Source organism: Microcaecilia unicolor, chromosome 10 (genome assembly GCF_901765095.1).
Source record: "Microcaecilia unicolor chromosome 10, aMicUni1.1, whole genome shotgun sequence".
NCBI classification, from domain to species: Eukaryota; Metazoa; Chordata; class Amphibia; order Gymnophiona; family Siphonopidae; genus Microcaecilia; species Microcaecilia unicolor.
Genome location: NC_044040.1, coordinates 112,597,843 through 112,610,600, shown reverse-complemented (window position 1 = coordinate 112,610,600; position 12,758 = coordinate 112,597,843). Strand labels below are relative to the sequence as shown.

The window sequence follows — 12,758 nt, the reverse complement described above, 5'->3', positions numbered from 1 at the left end:
GAAGAAATATTTTTTCACTCAACGAATAGTTAAGCTCTGGAACTTTTTGACAGAGGATGTGGTAACAGCTGTGGTTAAAATTGTATGCTTATCTGGCTTTAAGAATATTATTTATTGGAACAAATATCTATTGAAGTGATTAAGAGTCCTTTAAAAATATAAAATATATTTTTAAAATGTCATTGTAAGTGGTTCAAGATCTACAAACCGCTAATATAATCTGATAGTACTACTTGTGCCCTTCTCAAAACGCTATTTATTTAAAAAAAACACTGCTTAAAACCATCTAAAAAAGCATTTAAAGTCTGATGATGATGTCATAAAAATTACCACAAATTGAAACGAACGGTCAAATTTAATAAAACATAAACTGCCCTTCCCAAATCACTAAATATTAAGAAAAAACGCTGAATAGAAATAATTGTAAAAAAGTTTTTAAAATGCTATCCTGCTTATAATCGAAAGAGAAAAACGCCTATATTGCGACCCAAATCGGGAGATGGGCGTCTTTCTCCCGTGGGCGCCCAAATCGGTATAATCGAAAGCTGATTTTGGGCATTTTCAACTGCAATCCATCGCGGAAATGGGTAAAGTTGACGGGGGCATGTCGGAGGCGTGGTGAAGGCGGAACTGGGGCGTAGTTATCAGCCGAAGAGAGATGGGTGTCTTTAGCTGATAATCGAAAAAAAAGGCATTTTTATTGCGATTTTGGGTCACTTTTTGTGAACCCTTTTTTTCCCATGAACAAGTCCCAAAAAAGTGCCCCAACTGACCAGATGACCACTGGAGGGAATCAGGGATGACCTCCCCGGACTCCCCCAGTGGTCACTAACCCCCTCCCACCAAAAAAAACCCCACTTTAAAAACTTTTTTTCCAGCCTCTATGCCAGCCTCAAATGCCGTACCCACCTCCATGACAGCAGAATGTGTTCTATCCTGTGACAGCCTTTCCCTGGTTCTGATGTGGCTCTCGGGTAAGTGTGACACCTTTTCTGTTATGCGCACTGCAGAGTCACATCAGCAATGCATTATGGTGGGTGTAGGGTATTGGGCTCCGTGATTCCACTAGCTTGTGGCAAATGCTCACGATGTTGGTAGTTGGTAGGCTCTACTCCCATGGTGCTTTTCCCCCTGCTTACTGGGTCAGAGTGTGCCCTGTTTTGTTTCCGGTAGTCCATGAGGTAGTGGCCATTTTTGTAAGCCAGCTTTAGATCCCTTTCACGTGTTAGCCACGTTACAGAACTTAGTTCTTACCTTGAATGTGGCTGACAGAGGGCATTGTACACCATTCTGCCAGCTCTGACCTACTGCTAATCTCAGTACCAGGGAGACTCGTTGCCAGTGGGGCACAACCTCTGATCTGCAGTTAAAGCGAATGCTACATACCTGTAGAAGGTATTCTCCGAGGACAGCAGGCTGATTGTTCTCACTGATAGGGTGACGTCCACGGCAGCCCCTCCAATCGGAAACTTCACTAGCAAAGGCTTTTGCTAGTCCTCGCGCGCCCATGCGCACCGCGCATGCGCGGCCGTCTTCCCGCCCGAACCGGCTCGTGTTCGTCAGTCCCATATGTAGCAAGACAAAGACAAGGGAAGACACAACTCCAAAGGGGAGGCGGGCGGGTTTGTGAGAACAATCAGCCTGCTGTCCTCGGAGAATACCTTCTACAGGTATGTAGCATTCGCTTTCTCCGAGGACAAGCAGGCTGCTTGTTCTCACTGATGTGGTATCCCTAGCCCCCAGGCTCACTCAAAACAACAAACATGGTCAATTGGGCCTCGCAACGGCGAGGACATAACTGAGATTGACCTAAAAACTTATCCAACTAACAGAGAGTGTAGCCTGGAACAGAATAAAACATGGGCCTAGGGGGATGGAGTTGGATTCTAAACCCTGAACAGATTCTGAAGCACTGACTGCCCGAACTGACTGTCGCGTCGGGTATCCTGCTGCAGGCAGTAATGAGTTGTGAATGTGTGGACAGATGACCACGTCGCAGCTTTGCAGATCTCTTCAATAGTGGCTGACTTCAAGTGGGCCACTGACGCAGCCATGGCTCTGACATGACCCTCAAGAGCCAGCCCAGCCTGGGCGTAAGTGAAGGAAATGCAATCTGCTAGCCAATTGGATATGGTGCGTTTCCCCACAGCCACTCCCCTCCTGTTGGGATCAAAAGAAACAAACAATTGGGCGGACTGTCTGTTGGGCTGTGTCCGCTCCAGATAGAAGGCCAATGCTCTTTTGCAGTCCAATGTATGCAGCTGACGTTCAGCAGGGCAGGAATGAGGACGGGGAAAGAATGTTGGCAAGACAATTGACTGGTTCAGATGGAACTCCGACACTACCTTCGGCAAGAACTTAGGGTGAGTGCGGAGGACTACTCTGTTATGATGAAATTTGGTGTAACGGGCCTGGTCAAGTACTTCAGATGGCAGGAGTTCAGTGGCTCAAAAGGAGGTTTCATCAGCTGGGTGAGAACGACATTGAGATCCCATGACACTGTAGGAGGCTTGACAGGGGGCTTTGACAAAAGCAAACCTCTCATGAAGCGAACAACTAAAGGCTGTCCTGAGATCGGCTTACCTTCCACACGGTAATGGTATGCACTGATTGCACTAAGGTGAACCCTTACAGAGTTGGTCTTGAGACCAGACTCAGACAAGTGCAGAAGGTATTCAAGCAGGGTCTGTGTAGGACAAGAGCGAGGATCTAGGGCCTTGCTGTCACACCAGACGGCAAACCTCCTCCACAGAAAGAAGTAACTTCTCTTAGTGGAATCTTTCCTGGAAGCAAGCAAGATACAGGAGACACCCTCCGACAGACCCAAAGAGGCAAAGTCTACGCTCTCAACATCCAGGCCGTGAGAGCCAGAGACCGGAGGTTGGGATGCAGAAGCGCCCCTTCGTCCTGTGTGATGAGGGTCGGAAAACACTCCAATCTCTACGGTTCTTCGGAGGACAACTCCAAACCAGATCTGACGCGGCCAAAACGGAGCAATCAGAATCATGGTGCCTCGGTCTTGCTTGAGTTTCAACAATTCTTCCCCACCAGAGGTATCTCTCTATATAAAAGGCAACACCAACGTTCTATGAAGCCTCCAGCCGGAAGTGTGAAGGGGGCGAGATATCCGGTTTCCCTATGAGTGTCTGCCCCGCCCTCTCTGTAACACAGTCAGTGAAGGAAAACAGCAGAGCACGAAATCAAATCGCTGGCTCTGTAACAGTGAATGAGTCCTTCACTGTTACAGAGCCAGCGATTTGAGGGGGGAGGGGAGAGAGGCCAGAGGGCAGGGACACACACACTCCCACATGCACACAGAAGAAAATGTTGCTAGCCCCCATTTCATTTGCATCAGAAACGGGGCTTTTTTACTAGTGGGAGGATAAGCATACAGCAGGCCTTCCCCCCAATCCAGTAGGAAGGCATCCGATGCCAGTCTGCCGGGGGCCTGAAGTCTGGAACAGAACTGAGGGACCTTGTGGTTGGCCCGAGATGCAAAGAGATCTACCAAGGGGGTGCCCCACACCTGGAAGATCTGGCGCACTACTCTGGAGTTGAGCGACCACTCGTGAGGTTGCATAATCCTGCTCAACCTGTCGGCCAGACTGTTGTTTACGCCTGCCAGATATGTGGCTTGGAGCCACATGCCGTAACGGCGAGCCCAGAGCCACATGCTGACGGCTTCCTGACACAGGGGGCGAGATCCGGTGCCCCCATGCTTGTAATACATGGCAACCTGGTTGTCTGTCTGAATTTGGATAATTTGATGGGACAGCCGATTTCTGAAAGCCTTCAGAGCGTTCCAGACCGCTCGTAACTCCAGGAGATTGATCTGCAGATCGCGTTCCTGGAGGGACCAGCTTCCCTGGGTGTGAAGCCCATCGACATGAGCTCCCCACCCCAGGAGAGACGCATCCATAGTCAGCACTTTTTGTGGCTGAGGAATTTGGAAAGGGCGTCCCAGAGTCAAATTGGGCCAAATCGTCCACCAATACAGGGATTTGAGAAAACTCGTGGACAGGTGGATCACGTCTTCTAGATCCCCAGCAGCTTGAAACCACTGGGAAGCTAGGGTCCATTGAGCAGATCGCATGTGAAGGTGGGCCATGGGAGTCACATGAACTGTGGAGGCCATGTGGCCCAGCAATCTCAACATCTGCCAAGCTGTGATCTGCTGGGACGCTCGCACCCGAGAGACGAGGGACAACAAGTTGTTGGCTCTCGTCTCTGGGAGATAGGCACGAGTCATCCGAGAATCCAGCAGAGCTCCTATGAATTCGAGTCTTTGCACTGGGAGAAGGTGGGACTTTGGATAATTTATCACAAACCCCAGTAGCTCCAGGAGGCGAATAGTCATCTGCATGCAGAGCTCCTGCCTCGGATGTGTTCTTCACCAGCCAATCGTCGAGATAGGGGAACACGTGCACTCCCAGCCTGCGAAGTGCCGCTGCTACTACAGCCAGGCACTTCGTGAACACTCTGGGCGCAGAGGCGAGCCCAAAGTGTAGCACACAGTACTGGAAGTGACGTGTGCCCAGCTGAAATCGCAGATACTGCCTGTGAGCTGGCAGTATCGGGATGTGCGTGTAGGCGTCCTTCAAGTCCAGAGAGCATAGCCAATCGTTTTCCTGAATCATGGGAAGAAGGGTGCCCAGGGAAAGCATCCTGAACTTTTCCTTGACCAGATATTTGTTCAGGGCCCTTAGGTCTAGGATGGGACGCATCCCCGTTTTCTTTTCCAGCCCTTCTTGCCCAGAAGGCACGGGCTCGACCGCATTGGCGCTGAGAAGGGCGGAGAGTTCCTCTGCAAGTACCTGCTTGTGCTGGAAGCTGTAGGATTGAGCTCCCGGTGGGCAATTTGGAGGTTTCGAGGCCAAATTGAGGGTGTATCCTTGCCGGACTATTTGAAGAACCCAACGGTCGGAGGTTACAAGAGGCCACCTTTGGTGAAAAGCTTTCAACCTCCCCCCGACCGGCAGATCGCCCGGCACTGATACATTGATGTCGGCTATGCTCTGCTGGAGCCAGTCAAAAGCTCGCCCCCTGCTTTTGCTGGGGAGCCATGGGGCCTTGCTGAGGCGCACGCTGCTGATGAGAGAGAGTGCGCTGGGGCTTAGCCTGAGCCGCAGGCTGTCGAGAAGGAGGATTGTACCTACGCTTACCAGAAGAGTAGGGAACAGTCTTCCTTCCCCCATAAAAACGTCTACCTGAGGAGGTAGATGCTGAAGGCTGCCGGCGGGAGAACTTGTCGAAAGCGGTATCCCGCTGGTGGAGCTGCTCTACCACCTGTTCGACTTTCTCTCCAAAAATGTTGTCCGCTCGGCAAGGGGAGTCCGCAATCTGCTGCTGGATCCTATTCTCCAGGTCGGAGGCACGCAGCCATGAGAGTCTGCGCATCACCACACCTTGAGCAGCGGCCCTGGACGCAACATCAAAGGTATCATATACCCCTCTGGCCAGGAATTTTCTGTACGCCTTCAGCTGCCTGACCACCTCCTGAAATGGCTTGGCTTGCTCAGGAGGGAGCTTGTCCACCAAGCCCGCCAACTGCCGCACATTGTTCCGCATATGGATGCTCGTGTAGAACTGGTAGGACTGAATCTTGGCCACGAGCATAGAAGAATGGTAGGCCTTCCTCCCAAAGGAGTCTAAGGTTCTAGAGTCCTTGCCCGGGGGCGCTGAAGCATGCTCCCTAGAACTCTTAGCCTTCTTTAGGGCCAGATCCACCACACCAGAGTCATGAGGCAACTGAGTGCGCATCAGGTCTGGGTCCCCATGGATCCGGTACTGGGACTCGATCTTCTTGGGAATGTGGGGATTAGTTAAAGGCTTGGTCCAGTTCGCCAGCAATGTCTTTTTTAGGACATGACGCATGGGTACTGTGGACGCTTCCTTAGGTGGAGAAGGATAGTCCAAGAGCTCAAACATTTCAGCTCTGGGCTCATCCTCCACAACCACCGGGAAGGGGATGGCCGTAGACATCTCCCGGACAAAGGCCGCAAAAGACAGACTCTGGGGAGGAGAAAGCTGCCTTTCAGGGGAGGGAGTGGGATCAGAAGGAAGGCCATCAGACTCCTCATCAGAGAAATATCTAATGTCCTCCTCCTCCTCCCACGAGGCCTCACCATCGGTATCAGATACAAGTTCATGAACCTGTGTCTGAAGCCGTGCCCGACTCGACTCCGTGGAAACACAGCCACGGTGGGAGCGTCGAGAGGTAGACTCCCTCGCCAGCACCGGCGAAGCTCCCTCCGCCGACGTCGTCGGGGAGCCTTCCTGGGAGGCGGCCGCAGTCGGTACCGCAAGCGGTACCGATGTTGGAGACCTCACCCCGGGCGAGGGGCCAGCCGGCGCCTCACTCGACGGTACCGGTGGCGCAAGCACCCCCGGTACCGGAGGGGAAGGGCGCAACAGCTCTCCCATGAGAACGGCCCGGAGACTCTCGTGCAAAGCGGCTGTGGAGAAAGACATGGAAGCCGATGCAGGCGTCGAGGTCAGAGTCAGTTCCGGGCGTGGAGGCTGTTCCGGGCTGTCCAAGGTGGAGCGCATCGACACCTCCTGAACAGAGGGTGAGCGGTCCTCCCGGTGCCGATGCCTACTGGGTGCCGACTCCCTCGGCGACCCAGAGCTCTCGGTACCGATGCGGGAAGGTGACCGGTGTCGATGCTTCTTTGATTTTTTCAAACGAAGCATGTCACCGGAGCTTCCCGGTACCGACGAGGAGGACGTAGAATCCAGCCGTCTCTTCCTCGGGGCCGAGGCCGAAGAAGGTCGGTCTCGGGGGGGCTGTACCGCAAGAGCCCTCAAGGTAGAAGGAGACCCACCCGAAGGCTCACCGCCACCAGCAGGGGAATGGACAGCCCTCACCTGCACTCCAGTCGAAGCACCACCGTCCGACGACATCAGCAACAGCGGAGGTCCCGGTACCACTGACGCAGCCTTCCGATGTCTCGGTACCGACGATGCAGAGGGTCGATACCTCGATGCTGTCGATGTCGAGGTCAAAGGCCTTGATGCTGTCGATGTCGATGCACTCGATGCCTCCGGTGCTGTTGTCGACGAAAAGCCCGAGAACAACACGTTCCACTGGGCCAATCTCGCTACCTGAGTCCTCTTCTGTAAAAGAGCACAAAGACTGCAGGCCTGCGGGCGGTGCCCAGCCCCCAGACACTGAAGACACGACGCGTGCCTATCAGTGAGCGAGATTACCCGGGCGCACTGGTTGCACTTCTTGAAGCCGCTGGGAGACTTCGATGACATGGGCGGAAAAATCACGCCGGCGAAATCAGAATTCGCGATGGTGACGAAGGGCACCAAAAATAAGGGAGAGAGAAAAAACCCGTACCGAGGCCACAAAAAAGGCCTACCCCGAAAGCGAAAGGAAACTTACGTCGGGGAAACAAACTTGACACACGGGAAGGGACAAAGACCGAGGTCTTTCTTCTTTTTTTTTTTATTTTTTTTAGCGAAATCATGAAGACGTGCGAGGGTCAACTTGAGGGGCGCAAAACGGCGGCAAAACACAACCGTCCCGAGCGCGGACAAAAGAAGACTGACGAACACGAGCCGGTTCGGGCGGGAAGACGGCCGCGCATGTGCAGTGCGCATGGGCGCGCAAGGACTAGCAAAGGCCTTTGCTAGTGAAGTTTCCGATTGGAGGGGCTGCCGTGGACATCACCCTATTAGTGAGAACAAGCAGCCTGCTTGTCCTCGGAGAACTGTGAGTAAGCGTGCTTATTCCAATAAAGGACGTTTTTGGAGAGATTAGTCTTCAGGTGTCAACTGGTGTGCCAATGTTATATAGCAGCAACAAGTTCTAGAGGCCTGCGTGTATGCAGGTCCCTGGAGCACTTTACAAGCTGCTTAGAAGTTGACAGGAATAATTTGCAACCTTTGCTCTGTTCTACCCTTAAACACTCCTGGCATTCATTCATCTTTGTTGAAACTTCTCTATTGGGAAGAGCAGATACAAAGATAGCATTTTCAAGTCTGTGCACATACTCTTCCAGCAATTCTGTACCTGTACAAAAGGCGAGTTTCAAAGCTAAACAACATAAATTTGTCATAAACTTGGGGTAAAGTCTGTAGGTTAAGTTGTTTCAGTGGACTTTATCTCAAAATGGGCAGTTTGAAAATTGACCCTTATTAGAGAGATACATATATTTGAAGGTGTTTATTTTTATTTAAGGGGTTCTTTTACTAAGGTACACTGAAAAATGGCCCATGGTAGTGTAGGCACATGTTTTGGGCGCGTGCAGAATCATTTTTCAGCGCACTTGCAAAAAATGGCTTTTTAAAATTTTTGCCGAAAATAGACGTGTGGCAAAATGAAAATTGCCACAAATCCATTTTGGGTCTGAGACCTTACTCCCAGCCATCGACCTAGTGGTAAAGTCTTACACGGTAACCGGGCAGTAATGACCTGCGCGCGTGTCGGACACACACCAAAAATGAAATTACTGCAAGAGGTGCGCAGCAGCAACTCCATTTTGGCGCGCATAGACACTTACGCAGCTTAGTAAAAGGGCCCCTAAAAGTGTCAATATGATCTGTATTACATATCCATAAGGTACTTCTATAAGTTAAGAGAAATTGTTAACAGCATGCAATAACTTGCAAAGCAGCACATTGTAAGCAGAAGTAATAACAGCATAACAACAACTTTAATATTTTTAGTTTACATTCCTGTCCTGTGTAAAGAGACATACTTACAGTGGTTATGTACCGTGAATGGAATTCTGGGGCATCTTTGAGAAATGTCAGGCCAGGGTGAGTGTCTACCACATCCTGGAAAGGAACAGAAAGAAGATCAGCTATCACTGTCAGATCAGTGTTATTCAGCAAACATTGGGACCCACCGCCCAGCTTTCTGTGTTTTTTTTCAAGATACTACTGTGGAATCCAAGGAAATATAGTTGATTCAAGAAAAAAAGAGTAAGACAGATGCCTTATTTTAAGTTGGTCCAGAGACACAGAAAAATAAGCAGAACTGCAAGTTGCCCAGTTACAGAATGCAAGTTTTAGGATGTCCCTTAATTTCTGGCAACCCCATCTGGCTGCCTATTTCACTGATTTCAGTTTTGTAAAACTGGGGCTGTAAATACCATACTGAATAGGAATGTAAGGTCAAAATATTTTCTTTTGGGTAATTTGGCATCTCTGATAAGTGATTTGCCCTAGACACATACAAAGACAGTAGCAGATGTAGTATTAATAATGAATCAAAAAGTGAAATCAAGAAAGGTATATACTTTATGGCAACTGAGGAGGATCAGAGATTACTTTCCCAGACAAGTATTCCGCCTTATAGTACAATCTCTGATACTACCACAACTAGTCTACAGCAACGCAGCATACCTAAGATGCAAAAACAAAACCATGCTAAAATTACTGCAGACCATCCAAAACATGGCAGCAATATTAATATTCAAAAAATCAAAATAGGATAGCGTGACTCCACTGTTTGTAATGCTACACTGGCTCTCAATTAAGGCTACACTGTTTAAAGCCAGCACCCTAACCTTTAAAATGCTAGACCTGACTGAATTATCATCAAGGAATGCAAACCCAGAAACCAAGAGCTACTTACTACTACATCTACCTAACTGCAACAACATCACCTACAAATCCATCTACATAGCTGGGTTTAGCTACCTGGGTTCCAAATGGTGGAATTCAATCCCCAAGGCCATAAGAAACATCAACAACTATCTACAGTTCAGAAAAGAACTAAAAACAAATCTATGTAAGAAAACCTATGATTAATTTCACATGTCACTTACGTTCCTTAACACACGTAATCGATTAGCGTACTGTAAGCCTTTTGCTAATTGTAAGCCACACTGAACCGAAACTTGTTTTTGGACAATTGTAGGATATAAGATTGTACAAATAAATAAATAGGAATAATGTTGGTGGATAGCTTGAATCTGACAGATGTCTTGGAGGGGATAATAAGGAATGGTAAAGGTGGTCTACTAGTGATTTTTGTTTTCTTTAAGGACAGAGGCCATATATCTTAGAAATCTAAGGGATCCTTTTATTAAGGTGTGTTGAAAAAAGGCCTGCGCTGGTGTAGATGCGTGTATTGGACATGCGCAGGTCCATTTTTCAGCGCACCTGAAATGGGACTTGATATACCGGATTTCTGTGGTATTTTGCAGGCTCATCCAACTCCTGTGTCAAGCAGCCACCCTTGTCTGGATCATCAGTCCGTGAGGGCCTGCCAGACCCCTCAGACTCCCCGAAACTAGACCACAGGGGAGAACAGGGTGAAGAGTCCCCCTCAGACGGAGTATTCACTCGTCTACGCTTAGCGTCAGCCAAAAGCTCGGGGGAAGAAATAAAGTCTCCAGCAGACACTGGGCTATCAAGAACTGGAGGCAACCCAGTCCGAAAGGAATTGTCAGGAGCCTCAGGCAGTGCTCTTTTTAACATAAAAGCCTTATGCATTAGCACCACAAATTCAGGGGAGAAAAACTCACCCTGAGCATCCGCCCCCACATTGGGGGAAGCGGAGGCAATAACTCCTCTAGAAACCTCGAAACGAGGCGTCCCCCTGCACTCAGACTCCACAACCGTGAGGGTCGAGTCACGCGGCGCCTCCAAGATGGCACCCACTGCCAACTCCATCGGGCGGGAAGACTCACCGCCCATCTTACTCGTGCCAGCATTAGCATCTAGGCAGCATGTGCTGCAAAGCCCCGCTGCTGATCTGCGTTTCCCACAGTGGGAACAGCGCTTAAGCCCTTCAGCAGTCATCAAATACAGAAAACAAAATGGCGCCTTCACGCCAAAACTTACCCCACACAGAGCGCTGTCAGCGGGAACCTCCCCGGAGGAGCTGGGCACCACTCTCACCTCAGGAGACCGAGTCAAATGAGCTTTCGGTCAAGCTGCACTGAACCAGGAACTCTGGAGAAAGCCTCTCCTTTTTTTTTTTTACTGTGAGGAAAGTTAGAGGCAGGCAGCCACAGAGTAGCTCCGGGATGAGGGGGAATGGGGTAAGGCAGGGACAGGGAAAACCAATTATGCCTTTAAAGTGGGCTAAACAACAAGCTCAGTGAGTTGAAAAGCATGTACTCGCGTGATGTTTATGAACAAAAATATAAAGAACATCTGAAGTCTACTGAACAATATAAAATGGAAATACGAGCACAGAAAATTTCTAAGCATAAGCGAGATGAGCTTGATTATAGTAAAGGTTTCATTTACCCTTGGATGAATCAAGGTAGAAAATCCAGAAGAAACAGAAAGGGTAAGCGAGTTACGTTTATTAACTCATCAAGCGAGTCATCAGGTGAGGAACAACAAGCAATAGGTGGTAGTGATTTAGAAATGATTGGATCACATGAAGCACAACCTTCTAAGAGTACTTTTTTAACGATTACCAAACGGGATCCAGGGGGACCAACAGCTAAGACGGTGGTACGGCCAAAAAGACAGGGCAAGAAGACTCATTGATAGTCTTCAATTTGTTCTCTAAAAAATTGAATGTTAATCAGATTCAAGTGCTGAGTTTAGGATTATCGTTTGTTCCAACTAGATTTCATGATTCTTTTGATGCTTGGGTCAATCTGTACAAATTCTTTAGAAAATTACGTTTGAGATTACATTTTGATAATGCAGAGAAAGTTGATACTGATAATTCCACCACCTTGTCATTTCTGCAAAATCCCAACAGGCAGCTTTGAGTGATTTACAGAAGGATGAAAGTATTATTATTATGAGGGATTCGAGCCATTTGCTTGAAATATTAGAACAAATTCCATTACAAAGTGATTCTCGAATATGTTTGGTAACGCTTGATATTACAGCATTATATACTAATATTCCGCAAAGGGAGGCAATAGTTATGATAGAGCATTTGCTTGACACTGTCTTTACCTGCTTCCAAGATTCAACTGCTTAATGATAATGCTAAGCTGATTATCTATCATAACTATTTCATGTTCCAAGATGCCTTTTTCCATCAAATTAAGGGTGTAGTGATGGGGGCTACTGTAGCCTCCACAATCGAGTGTCTCTATATGGACCAGTTGGAAAAGCGACATATATATACATCCTACTACTACTGTGGGGTTTTGAAATGGCTTAGGTATATCGATGATATACTATTGATTTGGCAAGGTGATGAGTATCAGTTGAATAAATTTTTGAATTATTTGAATACAGTAGACACAAACATCAAATTTGTCCATCATATCGGTGTGCATGAAGTTAACTTCCTTGATATTAGTATTGTGTATAAAGGGGGCAGATTCATTACTAAAGTATACTGTAAAGAGACTGATCGCAAAACAGTTTTACACTATCGCAGCCATTATCCCAGTATGTTAAAGAATAGTATCCCAGCTAGCCAAATGCTCAGGATACGACGGTTATGCAGTTCACGAAATGAGTTTTGTTTGCAAGCTGATAAATTGATGAAGAGATTTCAGGAACGTGGATATCCACAAAAAAATTTTAAAAAGGCGGCTAAAAGAGCCTTCAATTATCATAATGAATGGCATCAATTTAATAAGAGAGAGAAGAAAGACAATCCTTTAACTTGTGTACTTCCATATACACGGTCGTCCTATCAAATCATACAAATTATATGTCGACACTGGTCGATATTGGGTACCCATGATATTTTCAAACAAACACCGTGGTTTGCTTTTTCATGCGGTAGGAATTTGAGGAAACAATTGGCTAGAGGGAGAGGTAGCACTGGGAACACACTTTTTGATGGAGGGCATTATAAATGTCAACATTGC

At 48.1% G+C, this 12,758-nt stretch overlaps 1 protein-coding gene across 1 annotated transcript in view; it reads right to left on the bottom strand.

Moving 5' to 3' along the window:
• Positions 1-12,758, bottom strand: part of PPP2R3A (protein phosphatase 2 regulatory subunit B''alpha) — a 1,495,967-nt gene that overhangs the window by 1,074,813 nt on the left and 408,396 nt on the right. The window contains 1 exon segment of the mRNA XM_030217215.1: positions 8,713-8,787. Coding sequence (XP_030073075.1) covers positions 8,713-8,787 — 75 coding nt within the window.